Source organism: Rhizopus delemar, genomic scaffold, assembly GCF_000149305.1.
Source record: "Rhizopus delemar RA 99-880 supercont3.1 genomic scaffold, whole genome shotgun sequence".
Classification (NCBI taxonomy): Eukaryota; Fungi; Mucoromycota; class Mucoromycetes; order Mucorales; family Rhizopodaceae; genus Rhizopus; species Rhizopus delemar.
In genome coordinates, this window is record NW_027137827.1 from 4,882,129 (window position 1) to 4,899,946 (window position 17,818).

At 36.0% G+C, this 17,818-nt stretch overlaps 8 protein-coding genes across 8 annotated transcripts; 6 read left to right on the forward strand and 2 right to left on the reverse strand.

Moving 5' to 3' along the window:
* Window positions 1-368: 368 nt before the first annotated feature.
* Window positions 369-692, forward strand: RO3G_01890 (40S ribosomal protein S24; the record flags this gene model as incomplete). Its single annotated transcript, XM_067656481.1, has 1 exon — window positions 369-692. One exon carries the CDS (start codon window positions 369-371, stop codon window positions 690-692), a length of 324 nt encoding a protein of 107 aa, XP_067512582.1.
* Window positions 693-2,443: 1,751 nt separating this feature from the next.
* Window positions 2,444-4,079, forward strand: RO3G_01891 (uncharacterized protein; the record flags this gene model as incomplete). The annotated part of the gene is made up of 5 exons (XM_067656482.1): window positions 2,444-2,458; window positions 2,537-2,725; window positions 2,774-3,694; window positions 3,755-3,880; window positions 3,933-4,079. 5 exons carry the CDS (start codon window positions 2,444-2,446, stop codon window positions 4,077-4,079), a joined length of 1,398 nt encoding a protein of 465 aa, XP_067512583.1.
* Window positions 4,080-6,737: 2,658 nt separating this feature from the next.
* Window positions 6,738-7,690, forward strand: RO3G_01892 (uncharacterized protein; the record flags this gene model as incomplete). Its single annotated transcript, XM_067656483.1, has 4 exons — window positions 6,738-6,789; window positions 6,912-7,114; window positions 7,161-7,443; window positions 7,596-7,690. The coding sequence occupies 4 exons, from the start codon at window positions 6,738-6,740 to the stop codon at window positions 7,688-7,690; spliced, it is 633 nt and encodes a 210-aa protein (XP_067512584.1).
* Window positions 7,691-8,090: 400 nt separating this feature from the next.
* RO3G_01893 (uncharacterized protein) lies at window positions 8,091-9,448 on the reverse strand (the record flags this gene model as incomplete). Its single annotated transcript, XM_067656484.1, has 8 exons — window positions 8,091-8,257; window positions 8,330-8,522; window positions 8,565-8,682; window positions 8,732-8,869; window positions 8,922-9,003; window positions 9,055-9,183; window positions 9,251-9,347; window positions 9,395-9,448. The coding sequence occupies 8 exons, from the start codon at window positions 9,446-9,448 to the stop codon at window positions 8,091-8,093; spliced, it is 978 nt and encodes a 325-aa protein (XP_067512585.1).
* A 1,594-nt stretch (window positions 9,449-11,042) lies between these two features.
* Window positions 11,043-11,949, forward strand: RO3G_01894 (uncharacterized protein; the record flags this gene model as incomplete). The annotated part of the gene is made up of 3 exons (XM_067656485.1): window positions 11,043-11,225; window positions 11,282-11,394; window positions 11,445-11,949. The coding sequence occupies 3 exons, from the start codon at window positions 11,043-11,045 to the stop codon at window positions 11,947-11,949; spliced, it is 801 nt and encodes a 266-aa protein (XP_067512586.1).
* Window positions 11,950-12,661: 712 nt separating this feature from the next.
* RO3G_01895 (uncharacterized protein) lies at window positions 12,662-13,503 on the forward strand (the record flags this gene model as incomplete). The annotated part of the gene is made up of 4 exons (XM_067656486.1): window positions 12,662-12,680; window positions 12,718-12,811; window positions 12,906-12,973; window positions 13,379-13,503. The coding sequence occupies 4 exons, from the start codon at window positions 12,662-12,664 to the stop codon at window positions 13,501-13,503; spliced, it is 306 nt and encodes a 101-aa protein (XP_067512587.1).
* An 850-nt stretch (window positions 13,504-14,353) lies between these two features.
* RO3G_01896 (uncharacterized protein) lies at window positions 14,354-15,634 on the forward strand (the record flags this gene model as incomplete). The annotated part of the gene is made up of 7 exons (XM_067656487.1): window positions 14,354-14,357; window positions 14,420-14,496; window positions 14,563-14,802; window positions 14,854-15,027; window positions 15,088-15,126; window positions 15,187-15,309; window positions 15,359-15,634. 7 exons carry the CDS (start codon window positions 14,354-14,356, stop codon window positions 15,632-15,634), a joined length of 933 nt encoding a protein of 310 aa, XP_067512588.1.
* Window positions 15,635-17,072: 1,438 nt separating this feature from the next.
* RO3G_01897 (uncharacterized protein) lies at window positions 17,073-17,462 on the reverse strand (the record flags this gene model as incomplete). Its single annotated transcript, XM_067656488.1, has 1 exon — window positions 17,073-17,462. The coding sequence occupies one exon, from the start codon at window positions 17,460-17,462 to the stop codon at window positions 17,073-17,075; it is 390 nt and encodes a 129-aa protein (XP_067512589.1).
* Between the last annotated feature and the right edge of the window lie 356 nt (window positions 17,463-17,818).

Genomic DNA, 17,818 nt, shown 5'->3' on the forward strand with positions numbered 1-17,818 from the left:
TCAATTCAATGACAGCTTATGATGTCCGGTAATTAATGACCGGACTTGAATGTTGAGGAAAGGGGGAAGATGGGAAGCAGCCATAGTATTGTTTTTTTGGGAAAGAGGTGTGTGGAAATGCACCCAGTAAAGTTGTAAGAAGATCATTTGAAATAGCCCTTCCCCTTTTCATATCATCCATATGGTAAAGTTTATTCATCCATCAACACACTCTTTTTTCTGAGAGAAAAGGAGGGGAGAGGGGAGGACTACAAGCTGGACACGTCTGGATTAATTCTTTTTTATATAAATGGTTTTAGGCCGACGCTGCATCTGTTACAATCAGAACCCGCAAGTTCCTCACCAATCGCTTACTCCAACGTAAGCAAATGGTTGTTGATGTGATTCACCCTGGACTCGCCAATGTTTCCAAAGATGAACTCCGTGTTAAGATTGCCAAAATGTACAAGGCTGAAAAGGAAGTCGTTTCCGTTTTCGGTTTCAAGACTCACTTTGGTGGTGGAAAGACCACTGGTTTCGCCTTGATTTATGACAACTTGGAGGCACTGAAGAAATTCGAACCTAGATACCGTCTTGTTCGTTACGGACTTGCTGAACCTCCCAAGGGTGGTCGTAAGCAACGTAAGGAAAAGAAGAACCGTGAGAAAAAGTTCCGCGGTGTCAAGAAGACCAAAAAGGTCAGAAAAGAATAAAATGTTAATGTACAATAAAACTCTTTGTGTGTATGTAAAAATAGAGAGAATATGTAGAATTAGTTGTAAACTGAACTTTTACATTCTTTGTTATATGTGGTGTGCGTATATAGAGAGAGATGAAGAGAGGGGACAATGAAAAGCGAGTGTGCGTTGCATAAGAGAATGATTAATTCCCCTCTTATTAAAATGATTATCTTTACACTTTTGATATCAAAAGTAATCACATGTATTGTTGCACAAAAATTGATTTCTATTCCTTTTCAAGCTGTGGAACGTAGAGAATTAAAAGCGGCCGCTTATGGAAATCGTCACTTAGGTGCTCCTCTTGCTAATGTCGATTTAGCTTACTTGATTCAAATCGAAATAGGAACACCACCTCAACCTTTTTATTTATTATTAGATACTGGTTCTTCTAGTACTTGGGTGCCCATCGTAGGTTGTAATCGTGATTGTGGTTACCCTTATCATACCCTACAGCCTTCTCGTTCATCAACTTTCAATTCATCTTATCTTCCATTCAGCATTCATTACGGTGAAGGCTTTTCAAGTGGCTATTATGCCCAAGATTCTGTCACGGTAAATGGAGTGACTATTCCTGAAGTTGTAAAGTTTTATGCTACTTTTTTTTTTATTTTTTTTTTTATTTTTTATTTTTTATTACTAAATTTAAACAGAATTTCGCAGTTTCCAATTATAATGATGGAGAATTAACAATGGATGGAGCGGGTAATGTATTCTATCTAACAGAAATTAAGAGAAGCAAAATTAATTCTTGGTTTTAGATGGTATATTAGGGATAGGACCTGATATATTAAGTATATATGACAATCCAGAAAACAAAGTCATCCCAACACTTGTAACAACAATGTATGAAAAAGGAGTAATTGGGCAAAAGGTTTTTTCAGTTTATTTTCAACCTGTATTGTCTGAGAAAAAGCGTATCAACGGTGAAATTGTGTTTGGAGGAGTAGAGGCTAGACATATTACAGGTGAAGTACACTATGTGCCAGTTTCAAATAGAACAGAATATATGGTAAAAAGAAGCCAGTTGTGATAATCATACTTATGCAAGATAGAGTAACATACAATATAGGATTATTGGGCTGTAGATCTTCAGAGTATTAGAGTAGGGAGTTATAGGAGGTTTTATACATATAGTATTACAGCCATGGTGGATACCGGTAAGTGAGAATAAAATGTTTGTAACCTTAAAAATGACTCAAAAAATAAAAAAAAAAAATGAAAGGTTCAACTTTGATTCATTTACCAAAGGATATTGTCAATAATGTATTCAAATATGTTAAAGGTGCACATCGTGATATCACAGGTCAATATGTTGTTCCTTGTAATACACAAAACTTACCAGAGATTTCAATTCAACTAAACAATACTGACTTCACCATTACTCCAAAGCATTATCTAATTACAAGCGGAGTAGTAATACACTTTTTTTTTTTTTTTTTTTTTGGGCTGCATTGGGAATAACTAACTTTATGATAACATTTAGCTTACGTATTCAAAAGAGTATTGTTATACTTATATCCAAGATAGTCCTTCATTTGTTGACGCTATATTAGGCTATGGGTTTCTTCAGCAGTATGTATCTGTATATGACCATGAAAATAAGCGAATTGGATTTGCTAAACGCGCACAATAATTATTCAACGCTTTATTTCTGATGACGTAAAATAAATCCTGGACCTTTTTTACTTTTTTCATCTTTTCTTTTATTTTTTTATCAAAAAAAAATGTTTAGATTAACAGTAAGATCTCGGTTGATTCAAAGTTATCAGCCCTTTATAGTAAGACAAAGGGCTTTATCACAACGTGTTTTTATCCAGCGATCCGAAAAACAAGCAACTTCAGCAGCAACAATAGAAAAGAAAAAACCTTTATTGCAAAGGATTAAAGAAGAAGCTGTACACTATTGGCATGGCGCTAAACTACTTGGATTAGAAGTTAGAATCTCTTCTCGTTTGACCTACAAGTTATTACAAGGTGCAAAACTAACACGACGTGAGAACAGACAGGTATGCTTACAAGAAAAACGAATAAAAGCAACTAGTAACACATATTAGCTTCGACGTACCACTTCAGATATTCTTCGCTTGGTTCCCTTTGCTGTTTTCCTTATCGTTCCCTTTATGGAATTGCTTTTACCTGTCGCCTTGAAGTTGTTCCCCAACATGTTACCAAGCACTTTTGAAAATAAAAAGTTGGCGGAAGAAAAAAAGAAAAAGTTGCTTCAAGTCAGATTGGAAATGGCTCGGTTCTTGCAAGAGACTATTGTCGAATCTGGTGCAATCTCTGGCTCAGACCCGAGTGCGGCCAAAGCATTTGGTAACCTTTTCCACAAGGTACGCATGACAGGTGAACAAGCTTCGACGGAGGACTTGTTAAAGATTGCAAGCCGATTTGAAGATGAATTGACATTAGACAACCTTTCGAGACCACAATTGGTTTCTATTTGCAGATATATGAATATCAATGCTTTTGGTACCGACAATTTTTTGCGTTTCCAGATTCGTAATAGAATGCGTCATATCAAGAGGGATGATGTAGAAATTCAGCAGGAAGGAATCGGAAATTTGACCTTGCAAGAGTTGAGCGCTGCATGTGCTGCTCGTGGTATCAGAACAATAGGAACATCACCCGGAAGAATGCGTGATGAATTGAGTCAATGGCTTGATTTGCATTTGAATCATAAAGTTCCGTCTACCTTACTGATCCTATCACGCGCTTTTAGCTTCACTGATGTTCGTGTTACACCCGAAGACGCACTCCGTGCAACGTTCCAGAGTTTGCCTGATAATTTAGTGAATGAGGCTGAGCTTCAGGTGCTAGAGACAATTGGTGCAAGTACTTATAAACAAAAGTTGGATGTACTTGAACAGCAGGAAGAATTGATTGAAGATGAATCAGAGCAAGAAGAAAAGGAAGAGAAGGCACGACAACAGAAAGAAGAAAGTGAAATTAAGGCAAAGGAGTTCCCTAGTGTGGTAAGTTATACACGCTGTTATGTGCACATACATCTTTTATTAAAGCGTAAATAATTTTAGGAGGAAATCAAATCTGATGATGAAAATTTGCAAGCAGCTTTAGCTAAATTGAAGACAAAGGTTGAATACCTTGAACAGCGTGCTCAGTTGAACGAAATCATGTTTCACCATGAAGATTATAAAGAAGTAGGTTACAATCATTATGCTCCCGATGGCTGACCTGATATTTTTTTAATAGCTTATTGAAGATTTGAAGGCAGCAAAAAATAGTGAAGCAAATAAGTCTACACAACGTCTTAGTCAAAGATTAGAGAAATTATTAACTTATATAGACAAAGAACTTGATTCACTTGAGAATACCGATGAAAGTGCCCAAAAGAAATAAAACTCAAAGACTCTCTTTTGAACAACACAGATTTTTATTAACTGCATTTGAAATTGATTCTAAAAGGTTTTAACGTACGAGGCTCAAAATCTAAGCATTGTAATAAGGCTTTATCTCTTTAGAATGTCACGGTATCTATTTCTTTAGAATGAAGTTAAAGCCATACGTTGTCTTGATAACGACAAAATCCTTATGTGATTATATAACAGTAAATGCCAAAACCATTTGCATAGAAACGTATATTTCTTGGCATTTAAGCTAGTGGGTTTGCTTAAACAAGATGCAAGACATAAATATTTCTTTTTTTCTTGCTCTGAACAAGTCTATTATCTCCAAATTCTTGACCAAATACAGTGAGTTTTTTCTTTCTAGCTGAGATTGTTGAAGTTAAAAAGTAAAAATGTAGCGGCATAATAACATAAATAAATTCCTTTAGTAAAGTGGCTTGATTAAAGGGGAACATACTCTCCCCTGCCTATCGTCTTTAAAAGTAGATGTGAGCTTAGAAAGACAAACTGGCTCAAAAATGCCACCTACTGCATAAAATATCACATGTTTTTCCCATGGCAATCGTCACGTATGAAGTTGAAAAAAAGCAGTCAAAGCCTTATCTGAAAAGTATAAATAAAATCGCTATTCTGACCTTTTTGTTCCCTTTGTAACTAATCACTAACCACTAACCTTACTTTAAAGGTTTGTGTCATAAAATATATTATATATTTGTATAACAGATTTATGGTATTGTTTTGTGGCTTGGTTTATGGTTTGTTTTTGGTTTGGCTCGTGGATCAAAAACCTTTCGAATTACTGGATGTTGCAGCTGAAGGTGAGGAGAAAGAATGTTTTCATCCTGCCTGAAAGGGACGCCTAGATGGTGGGAGTTTTTTTACCAAAAACTGTCGCGGAGCAGACTAGTTTTTAAAATTTGTCTTGGCCAGGCAAATTATTTTTTAAATCCCAATGCAAATGAAAAAAAAAAAAAAAAAAAAAAAAAAAACTTGTGCTTTGAATAAAAGATAAATCTTTAACAATGCAATAGTTGTCGAATATTCATGCTTTTGTGAGTATTCAGAGAGAGGAATGCTTGCATTTATTTTATCATCGACTGCACAAGTCCATGAGATTTTCTTTGTCTTATTGCCTCTAAAGATACCATTCAGTTCATTTTCACAGCTTTGTATTATGTACCAAGTACATAGGACTTTTTAAAAATACTTGATAGAAAGCATTCATCAGCTCAGAAGTTTTATCATTCATAAATATAGGAGGCAAACTAAGGATATTTTAGGACATGAGCACTGCCTTTTTTTCCATTTTTTATTTTTTTATACTGGAAACTGCACATTGGTTTTTAGTGCTCTCAGCATAGGTGTATGTTGACTTTGAAAACAAAAGCAGTGAAAGAGGTACGAAAGATATTTTAGTATAGAAGCTAACGAGTTGGATTAGCTTAATTCTGTTTTTAATGTGCTACAGCGTACTCGTGTATTCAGATCTGGTATGCAAGTTGGAAACCATACAGGAGGATACCAGCCCTGTCTCCCGAATATTTTTTTGGTGGGCCTGAAAGTCTTGAGATTGTGCTCTTTGACTAGAGGAGGTGTACTTTTCTTTAGTGAGGACCCAGATAGATTGTGTCTGTCATATTGTATATACACTCTGATGGAGATGACGGGAAAGATCAAAAAAGAGATTGGGATTGGAATCGGTTTATATGCTGTTTTATAGTTGGCAAGCGTGATAAGTGAAGCATACATTTAGTAAATGACCTTTTCGATACACCCTATATTCATCATAAGCATTCATCCCAGTCTTCTTTGATTTGGGAATCAGTGAACTGATGGATCATTAGTCGATATCTTTGCCGAACATGCACTCTTTGTGCATAGAATCTAGTGCCAACCTTATGGCACGATGGAGCAAACCCTTGGTGAAAAAGTGGTGAATGATAAAACAAAAGGGTGTTTTTCTTGCCAAGTCTGCAAGTAGTAAATTCATTATGCCCAAGTGTTTGACCCCCCCCCCCCTCCTCCCTTCAGGAGGTTGCATTCCAGACTGTCAGGACATGGCGAAATAAGCGATGGGTGAATTTTGAAAGATATCTTATTGTGTAACAAAAGCCAACAAAAAGAATACAATTTTGTATGTCAGATGCTGCTGAATTTCTCTTTCAGTACTGACACAAAAAGATGATTCAGATCCTATCAACAGTGAGGGAAGATGGCTTGCTTTCACTTGCCACAGATAGGATGAATAAGAACGGTCATTGATGGACAAAGTAGGATTGAGTAAAGTGACTTTTAAACTATTATGATTTTGATTTACAATTGTGTTCAACATGGTTCATTCGATGTCCTGAAGCAGCATGACAAGTGAGATGAGCCCGTTTGAATTAAAGGTGATCAACAGAATCCATTAGATTTGTAGAGATTTTAGAGAGCTATTTAATATATAGTCCATGGACATTCAAGTGATGTTATGTCAATAGGGTATGCCTAGTTAACAGAGGTGTAAATCTAGACATATACCGTAATAGGAAACCCAGTATCCACGCCGGTTTGCCCCAGTACAAGCAATTTAGAGCGTTACACAAATTAAGTAACACAAAATCATCCAATGAACTTTTTTTCAAGGTTTTTAATTAATTGAGTTATTTTTATGCCCTTTTTCTTCCTTTTCTATATTTTAGATGGTGACGATAAAAAAGATTGTAAGGAAGGGATGAATTGAATGGATAGAGACTAAGGATGTATGTTTGATAGAAAGAACGAGTGACAGAGACAAGATGGAGTAAACTGTATGTGTCTGCGGGCATTTTACAGTGTATGATAGTGATTGGATTACAGGTCTCTATTTGTTATTTGAATTCATCCGAAGCCGATTTATTACCAAAGAATACAAACAGCAATGTGTTGACATCCAATTCTACTGAATATATACCCCAACAAGCAGCAGACCGTCTTGATCGAATCAAGTGGGAAAATATCGCATTCAGTAGTTTTCAGTGCTGGTTTATTTATATGGTGTTTGATGCAGTAAGAAAGGGATGATGTAAAGAAATAATGGACTGATGATTTATAGACAACCTATCAAAACACAGCTGAGATATTAGCACTGGCTATACTCAATGCTGCCTGTGCCATCTTGGGTGCACTTCAAGTGGTGGATTGTATTCGATGGCTGAGAAGATTGAATGAGGTCGGATCCCCGGTGGGTCCACTGATGATTGCAGAGAAATTAGAAATGACACTATCAGCTGTGCTCTTGGTGTTTGCGGTGATCATGTCTTTTCTAAGTTTTCAAATGTCGAAACAGTTTGGATGGAATATTTATAAAAAGATTGGAGCAGATGTTCGTATTCAGAGTAAGTTTGTGTGTGTGGTAAACAGTGACTCTGGCTGATCGGTTGAATAGAAATGTATAGAATATTTCAATTTTTTGTACTTTCTTTAAAGATCAACATCTTTACTGGCTTCTTGGTTTCTTTGTTTTATTTGATTCAATTTGTTTTAAAAGAAGGTCGAAATAGTCTTTGGAAATCGATTATTCAAGTCATTGTGACGATACTTATCTTGCCGATGCTTTATTTTGCAAGGACAGCAGTAAGATGATGAAGTGAAATGAGAGAGAGAGATACTGATTGATGATAGGGAAGTACGGAAAGTAAGATGAGGATGATCCTCTTTATTCTGTTTGGATGTTTAGAATTATTTCATTTTGTTCTCATTCTCTATCAAACCCTACAACCACAAGATCACTGGTATACCTGGATCGTGTTGGGTAAATGATCTAGGCTTGTCATCAAAATCTAATTGATTTGTAGTATTTATCGGTGTCTTGTTGGATATCGCAAGTAGTGTGTTGGGGTTGATTTGTATGTGTCACTTTAACAAGGGATTGAAACCATTTGTTCAAAGAGGAAATCGTAAAGGTGATTTAGAAGAGAACAACAAGAAAGAAAATTGGCAGATTGATGAAGATTAAAAGTATGATTATTATTATTATTATTCTTTATTCATTTGATTTTTGAACCTGAGTGGATTCTTTGATAGCCATTAATTGTTTAGCACGGAATGTTTCATAGTGAATGAGAGCTGTTGTTTCAATTAAATCTTGTAAATGAGTTCTTGTTAAAAAGTTTCGAAGATGAATGAATTCACAGTGAGCGGCATTTTCGACTAAAAAAAAAAAAAAAAAAAAATCAGATGCATCCCACCAAGATACGCACACACACACACACAGTGACTTACCATTAATAGCACCCCATCTTGTCTTTCTACCACGCACCGCTTTTCCATCGATCACCACATTTCTTTCGGATCCAACGACAGCAAAAGGAATGAGTTCAAAGATGCTTTCGTTCAAAGCCTTTTCTTGTTCTTCATCTTCTTCACTTTCATAAGGATATAATCGAATGTTATGAAAAGCAAGTTCAGCCTTAATCTAACATTTCATTAGTTTCAATCATTTCAATCAAATCCTTACTCTTCTCTTGAACCCATCACGTTCTTCCATCGTGAGTGAATCAGCCTTTGCGATCACTGGTACCACATTTACCACCTCAGATAATTTCTTGAGTACGACGATATCGATCGGTTTCAACCTGTTGGATGGATGAGATAAAGAAGAAGGGACAAATAAGATAGACTTACGAATGACCAGAAGGTGTGATAAAGAACAGACAACAGTGAACACGGGTATCGACAATATAACGTTCTCTTCTGGCTGTTAGTTCTTTACGTAAATAAGCTGAATGTTGATCTTTAATGTATTTAATGATGGGTTCCCAACTAAAAAAAAGGAAGGTTAAAATCAAGGGGTTGAATTCAATGAATGCTATACCAATCATCATTATTCACTTGATCACCATAACCTGGTGTATCTACAATATTAAGTCTCAATCGAACACCATTCTCTTCAATAGCTAAAGAATCCTAATCAATTCCTGTCTTGACTTTTATTATTATTTTCTTACTGTGAGCGACTGATTCAATTTCAGTTGTCTGACGTGTTGTTTCAGAAGCTTCAATTCTTCCTTTACTTTCAATCAAGTGAGAAGCAAAGATAGTGTTGACCAATGTTGATTTACCAAGACCTGATTGACCTAAGAAAGGAAAATAAAAAAAAGGGGGGTGAGTGAATAAATAAAAGAGAGAGAAAAAGTGACTTACCGACGACCATGACATTGAATTGAAAACCTCTTTTTAACAACTTTTTTTCAATTTGTTGAGTGATTGTATCAAAACCAACATAACTATTCAAGATGGTCTTTAAAGTCATTAGAATACAAGATGAAACAAGTTACAAGTTTGTACCTGAGGAGGGACCACAGGTGGCTGTTCTGAAGAAGGTGAGGCTACAGCTGACATAGGTTTAGCTTAAAAAAGGATATAAAAGAAAGAGAGAGAGAGAGAGAGAGAAAGGGGGTGGAATTAAAAGAGAGGGAGAGATTACACAAATAAAGAGATCCCACGTGTTACTACACCTGTTTGTTTTCCTGATTGGTGGATGATATTAAATGCATCCTCCCCCCCTTATGTCCGTGTGTCTTTTTGAGTGTTTCTTTCATTGGATCTATGCATGTAACCATTTGACGTGTCAAAGCTTATTTCTTCTTTTCCCCCCCTTTTTTTTTCTTTTTATAACCACTTTAGAGATCATCTAAGGCTGATGGTCCATTTGAATCTATAAAAAATAAAGGAAATAGAATGAAAGAGGGGGGGGGTAAGATAAAAGGGGAAAGACACGCCTAAGAACTGCATCAGATACAGATCACTCTCACTCACTCTTTCAATCACTTTCTCTCTCTCACACACACTCTTTCTCCTAAAGATCCTCACAGCACAATGTCTTTGTTGATCTTTTTAATTAGTTTTTATTTTCCCCCTTCTTTATTATCCCCCCCCCCTCTCTTTACCTTTGACAACATGATTGAACCACTCAATTCTCTTTCTGGCAATAAAAGGAATAAAGTGCGTGCATTGATAAGCAAAGGGGGTGGGGGAAAAAAGTTTATATAAAAAAAAAAGGGTTTTTATTTATAAATCCGATCACAGAAATAAACGCGAATAAAAATGGTAATTTTTATTATTTGAAAAAATAAACATTCACCTAGAACAATTAAGGAGAAATGATTTAAATGAATTGTGAAAAAGATGAGAACTAATCTGTAATACAACTTGTCAACCCTTTCTTTCCCGAAAATAATGTACAAGTCAACAATAAAAATAAGTACGATTTGGTCTCTGTTTCATTTATCGGAATTAGGTTCCGATCATGAAATAAATTGATCAACCATTTTACATGCTTTGATCGACATGGTGTGTTCATTAGAGAACAGACGGTTGGACTGACGGAGAATGAACCATGACCACGCAACAACATGTGAAACAGTACGAGATCGAATGACATGCCAAAGAAAACAAGGGGATTTAGACTATAAACACATTTAAGCTTTTCAATCATCCTCTTTTCATTCTTTTCATTTCCGATAGTAAAACGAAGAAGAAGGAGTTCTTTGTTAGGAGAGAGAAAAGAGAGAAAGAAAGAGAAAGAGAGAGGGGGAGACATCAACTCTAATTCTCCTTTCTTGACCATCCCCCCCCTCTCTCTCTCTTTAAATCCATTTCTGTAACAGGGGACAGATTACAAAATAAGAAATTATACCACAATGCCAGGGAGAGAGTGAGTGAGTGAGTTGAAAGGAAAAAATAAAACATTGTTAACATTTATAAACCCTTAGTTTTCATCAAGTCTATAAATTAACAAGCAAAAAACCAAATTATTACTTTTTAACTTTTTTTTCTCTCTCTATTTTTTAAACTCTTTTTTTTTTTTTTTTTTGTTGTCTTGACAACTCAAAACATATACAAACAAAACTTTAAGCAATTTATATAAAAGCCTCCAAGTGAGAAGAATACGACTGTAAACAAATATACCCTAAATCAAAACAATAATTAAATCATGGAAATATTGGAACTTGTTCAAGAAACTTTCCCTAATTTTGAAAGACCTTTTGTGTGTGGATTTGAAGGTTGCAAAAAGACATTTGGTAGAAGATCGGATCTCGTTCGACATTCTCGTATTCATACCAACGAAAGACCCTTCAAATGTCGAGAAGAAGGTTGTGGCAAAAGCTTCATTCAGGTAAATGATCAAAAAAGGGAAATCATGATCAGCATGAAACTCATCAATTAAAATAGCGATCAGCCTTGACTGTGCACATGCGTACTCATTCAGGAGAGAGACCTCATGTGTGTGAACATCCTCAGTGCAACAAGAGTTTCAGTGACAGTAGTTCGCTTGCTAGACACAGGTAGATGGAAAGTGACATCGAAAGGATCCTCTTATTCACTCTTTTCATAGACGTACTCATACTGGCAAAAGACCTTATAAATGTCCTTTTGATGGTTGCTCCAAGAGCTTTGTACGCAAGACAGTCTTAGCAAAGCACATGAAGATGGATCATGTCACTAATGGCAGAAGACCCTCTGTACAGTGGCAACCCTTTATAGAAGAACGTCGCAAGTTGATGCTTGAGCAACAACAACAACAACAACAACAACAATTTCAACAATTACCTTGTGCTTGCACAGGTTGTTCTTATTCTCCTCAACAGCTCACTTATTGGTCACCTCCTACACCTGTCTTGTCTGGTTATGAAAGTCCTTATTCCAGTCAGGATGACGCCTCAAATCCTTCCTCTCCTACCACCACATCTTGGCCTTATCATTTTCAACAATTGAATTGGCCCACTTCTCAAGATGCCTACAGTCAACAGGTCGTATTACCCAGTTTGTCTGCCCTTATTCCTTCAAAAGAAGAATGGTTCTTTAGAAAAGACAGTGGTTCTTCCTTGTACTATTCTTAAAAACATCACAAAATATCATCTATGGTTATGCAGAGAAAACAAAATTTAAGCCGCACAACACCTTTCCTTTAACTATGTCATCTTCCTTATGAACCAAACTGCTTTTTTTACATTATTTTTCTTTTTATTATTCTGTAACTTATGCCCCATTTATGCCATCCCATTCTCCCTTTCTATGATCCATTTTTTATTATTATTATTATTATTATTCCACATCATCTTCCCCCCCCCCCTTTTTTTTTTCATACCCCTCTCCATTGCCTCATTTTTTTTTTGTTGTCGTTCCTCATATTGTTTTGTTGTACAATTTTCATTTTAAAAAAAAAGTTTTGAAATAAATACGTACTTTGTTTATCATGTTTATTCATCTCTACTTTTTAAAGTAAACCAAGAAAAAAAAAAAAAAAGACGCCCATCTAAAAAAAAGGGCGTTTTCTTTTTGTGAGGATATAAATAGCAGCCCTCCAAACGCTCTCGGCAAAACCTCACTCCTTTTTGTACCTGCTCGGACTTTTTCTCTCCCGACTCGTCCATCCAGGCCATCTCCTCAAATTGCTTATTCCCTTTCATGACCCAGTGCTATCAAGCATGTTTAACTCCTTCAAACATGAACTAAAAAAAAAAGCCCTTTTTTATTCTCTCCCTCTAATCACAACCCATCATAATTCCTGGTTTTCTTTTTGAATTGGCGTATTCAGCCCACTATTCTGGTATGATTCAAACAAGAGAATGTAGGGTTGAAATCGAGATACTGGCTTTACTATAAAGACCTGTGGCTTGAACCACAGCACGCTTCTCAAAAGCCCAGCCCTTCATCACTGCCATCATCATTTTCTTGCAAGAAAACCAACCTCTTTCTCCTGTAAGTTATTTTTTTTTTTACAGAAAGACTGATATTACGATCTACATGCAATCCTTATTTTCATTGGATGATACATTCAAATTCAGAATATTAGAAACACTTGTTACATTCGGGGGAGAATCCTTTCTAAGGTACTGAGCTCAGATGATGCTATGGCGGTAGGTATGTCATCTGAACATAGTAACACATTGGGAAATTAAGAGGATCAACATCCAGTAAAAGAGGACTCATTTACAGTATGTTGAGCCCAAAGCTCTGTGCCCGCTCTCTTTTGTCTCATACAATTCATTCTCTACTTGCATTGAAAAATTTATTACTTCATTTCCTTCGATCTCTCTCTCTCTCTCTCTCTCCAAATTAATCGTGTTGTTTTGATAAAGTTGAAAAAAGGGTTTAGAAAATATACCAAGTTTTATGGACTACATGCTCAGTCTTTTATAACCTGCCAAATTTTAAAAGTGCACTAATTTTTTTTACATTTTCAGAAATACAAGTCGTATTCTTAAAAAACCACAAATCATGCCAGATATTTTTTTTAATACAAGAATACACCATTTTTGTATAAAGATGAATATGAAATACTGTTGACGAGCATAAAGGGACATGAGCCTATGGACTACATTATTGATCAAAATGAATTCATTGTAAAGACAATGATTGCAGCGTACTTGAAAACCGTAGGCCTTCAGTGAATCTTTTCTGACTTGCCCAATGTTCATAAAAGAACCAAAAGATCAAGGTATCCGTATGAAGGAGGGCAAACACAAAACGGAATCATGTGTGTTTGCTGTCCTGGATCAAGCTAGGTTGTTTGATCTAAAGATTGAAAAGTATACGAGCGCCAGGCAGTTGGGTATTCACATTCGAACAGCACCAGATGAGGGTTAATCAGTATAATGTGCGCCCTGATAGTAGTCTTGAGTGCTGTAAAAAAAGTAGGGTAGTCAGTGTATCTTGACCAAGGAGCTTAAAAACGACTGTGATCAACTTTATTGATCCTAATCCCTCTGCTGCTGTTGTTGAAGTGATTTTTTTCCTTCTTTAAAGCAACTGTCAATAAATGAATAGTCTTTTAATAAAAATAGTGCCAGCTTACTCGACACATCTGTTCCGAGTCGCACTGGCAAAGTAGTCAATAACATGTCTGGTCCATCCTTGCTTTTTTGCAAATTCTGTTCATTTCTTTATTATACTAGTTGTCATATCAACCCTGTTTTCGCCTGAGAAGCTGTAGAAACGCAAAAAGGAAGATGGGCTTTGCCATAAAGTACTTGTCGGGCGACATCTTAGGAGACACGACTTCTATTTCTGAAAAAGCGAAATTAGTTTTGATGGGCCAATAGCATCATTCTTAACTGGCGAGTGATAACAATTTTGATTGGCTGTCGGAAACACTGTATCGAGCTAGAGTACCCCTACCCAAAGTTCATAAAGCACGACACAAATCTCAAAATTTTCCTTTTTTGAATCATAAAGTGACGTAAACTCCCCTTTTTTGTTCATTTCTTTTTCCTCTGCTCTTTTTTAAAAAAGTTATTGAAAATGGGTAAATTCAACCAAGACTAAACTGTCTATCTCTGTAAAAGTTAATAAATGTTTTGCTTTTAGATTATCAAAAGGCAATGTTAGAAGAGCTCATGTCTCAATATGTTGATGTTGACAACAAGGATTTTTGGGATGATAGCGTAAGTAGAAAAAAATTTCTCACTAGATTTTTTTTTGGTACACAAGAAACTAAAAACATTCAAAAGGTATGTAAACATTATCTTGTTGCTTTTTGTCCTAGCCAACTATTTACAAATACGAAATCCGATCTTGGCGCTTGTGACAAGATTCATAATGATCGATTGAAAGAAAAGTATCAAAAATCGGACAAGAGCAAGTATCCTTACGAAGCTGAATTCCTAGACTATCTTAACAAGTTGATTTCTGATTTGGGACGTAAAATTCGTCAAGGAAATGGTCGATTGAACATTCAATCGGATGACAAGGTAAAACAAGCTGTTACTCTAAAAAGAATGTGTTCTAAATGAAGCTTGTAGTTGCTAGAACTTCGAAAAGAAGAGAGAGAAGAAAAAATGGTTTTGTTGGATGTGAAGATTAAAGAATTGTTGCAAAAAGTAGAAGAAGCTGGTGAAGAGGGTCGTGTGCAAGAAGCAGCTGATTTACAAAGCCAAGTTGACAAACTTCAAGAAGAATTAGAATTAGTTAAACAGGTACATTGAAAGATATACACATAGTTGAATCATAATGATAAACTAAATATAAATATATAGAATAAAGATGGTCTCAACCCTGCTGAAAAGCGAATGGAGGTAGGTTTAAAGTAGGGTAAAGATAAAACAAGTACTTTGAACATTATTACGGTTTTTTAGGTATGCGATGTGTGTGGAGCATTTTTAGTTACAAATGATTCTTCAGATAGGTTGGAAGCCCACTACAGAGGCAAACAACATCAAGGATATTTAAAAATCCGTGATACGATTAATGAAATGAAAGTAAGTTTATATTTTTGTCAATTTAGCATGTTTTCTTATTTCCGATTAGCAATCTCGTCAACAGCAACAGCAACAACGACCCCACAGTAATTACTCACGTCAACGATATGACTATCACGAACGTCGGGATGGAGGTAGGAATAGAGATTACCGTCGTTATTCTGACCGTGAGCGCAGGGATAGATATCACAGACGCGATCACGATGACTTTGCAGGAGACATAGAAAACTACAGTAGACGATCTCGTCAAGATGAATATCGTTCTCGTTCTCCTGTTAAAAGATCCCGTTCACGATCTCCAGTTAGAAAGCATCGCTATGATTAAGTAGGTGAAAACAAACGCTTTTGTTCCCTTTCTGTTCCTTTCTTTTTATAACAATAAACACATGTTTGTAAAATAAGCATGGCTTTACTAAATATATTTGATCTGGCTGCTTTTCAAGAACATCTAAAGTACCATAATCTTTCCTTTTTCGTTCAACCACTGTGGAGAGGGCCAAAGAATTTTGTAGAGTGAATTGCTCCGTAGAATATCAAGTAAAATACTGATAGGGTATATGAAGTGTCAGTCTCAGTCATCAAGACATAAGCAACATAAGAATAAAAGCGCTTACCTCCGAAAAGTAAAGCAATCATCGATTGCAGCCTAGTTCTGCTTCCTTTTCAGAAGAGAACGGCAATAGTTTTGTTTACAGTGTGGAATTGACTGTTGTTTAGAAAGGCTTAATGAAGCCGGGAGTATGACCATGTCCATAAATGAAAGACCAGATAGCGAAAGAAGAGGACTAGATAGCGAGACAATATGGGTTTTTTCTTTTTCTTTTTACGCATGTCGTTTTTAAACTGAAAGGAAAAAAAAACGATGAATAAACAAAGCAAGTCTTCCATTCACTCTTTTTTAATGTCTTTTTTTCTTGGAACACGACGCGTACCCCTGTTTTATCACTTTTTATCTTATCAAGTCAGTTATGATGCAAAAATTGATTGTTCTTTAACATTTGCTTGAAGCAACTTGTGCAAAAAGAGGATAAGGTATAAATGTAACTCTCTCATTAAAGTTCAAAACTACGTCTGCCTCTTCTGTATGCTTGGCAAAGAAGCAAAGAGATGCCCCTTTTTTTTGTAGCTTTCTAGAAGGAATCTGAAATCAGATTTACCTTCTCAGGGTTTGAACATTGATCACACTTTTTTTTTAGTTTAATGTTGGACAGCAAAAAGGCTTTATGTAGTGTACTTCATATCTCTTTCTATTCTTTAATATGGCCTTAGTATTCTTCTTTCTCAGCTCTTTCTTAGTTTCAACGTTAACATCGTTGATACTGTTGGCACAAGATGAATTTTTAGATTTTACTTGTATAGATAAATCATGCTTTATTTTCCCAAAAAAAAAAAACAGAACAAAGTAAAATGATAAAGACTAGTAACCTTCGGCCATATCATAATTGATGTGATAGATCGAAAGGCTATTGTAGTGTGAAAAACTACTACAAGTAGAGAAAAATAAAGAGACACTGAGATAACTCTTTCTTGTTTGATCCTATGAATTTCAATAAAGCTATGATGCGCATTATGTAAATATCTATTAAACTACATGATATGAGGAGTGGTAACTAAAAGTCTTCAGTAGAAAAGAAAAAACCAATGCATGTAGACATAGTTTTTGCTTTCTATAAAACGCTACCATTGGTACAACAGGAGTAGACAGCAGCATGCTTTATTTTGATTTTTGTACAACAAATTTAAAGAAATATAACAGCACAGAACTAGCGGATAGTAGTGGTTGCAGAAGGATTAAAAACTTCCAGAGTAGTGCCACTAGTAAGTCTTGAAGCCCCTGATATTCCTATAGCAAGAGCTGATACAGAGTCTCTGGCCTTGTGAGAAGTATCACTTAAACTCAGGATACATTCATTGTTATTGCAGACAGAGGCACCATTGACGGTCTTAAGAGCTATTGCTCCCTTTTTGCTAAAAACTTTCTGTGGGTGGTCAGTTTTTTGGAAACAAAAAACACAGGTCTGCGATGTATTATGCTCGTTTGTGATACAGACAGAAGCGTACAAACTATGTTTCAAGGGTTTCCATGGACCTCCAAGACGAACATGATTTTTTACTCTGGAGCCGTAGCCATAGCCTCGGTCGCCGACAAACATAATGAGCCTCGTGGAACTCTTTTGAGAAGGACAAGGAGGGCAGCTTCTTCTCTCAGCGGAGCAAACACGATCATATGCTTTTCGTTTCTGTATTTCGCATCTCCTTTTTCTTTTCATGCGTGTACTGCTGTAATAAAATTTTCTTAGAACATTCTTTTCTTGCTGGTGCACATTGAAGCTGTCTTTGCTTCCATTAGATTCGAAGAATGTTGTATACGATAGGTTGACAGTAACGCTTCACTTTTAGTAGCAGAAGCGCCGGAGAGACTACTTCTTTTAGCTCGTAAGAGGTTGTTGCGATAGGTGTAGCCACCACTTAGATATAAGAGATCTTTAGACTTGACCTTGAATGATGT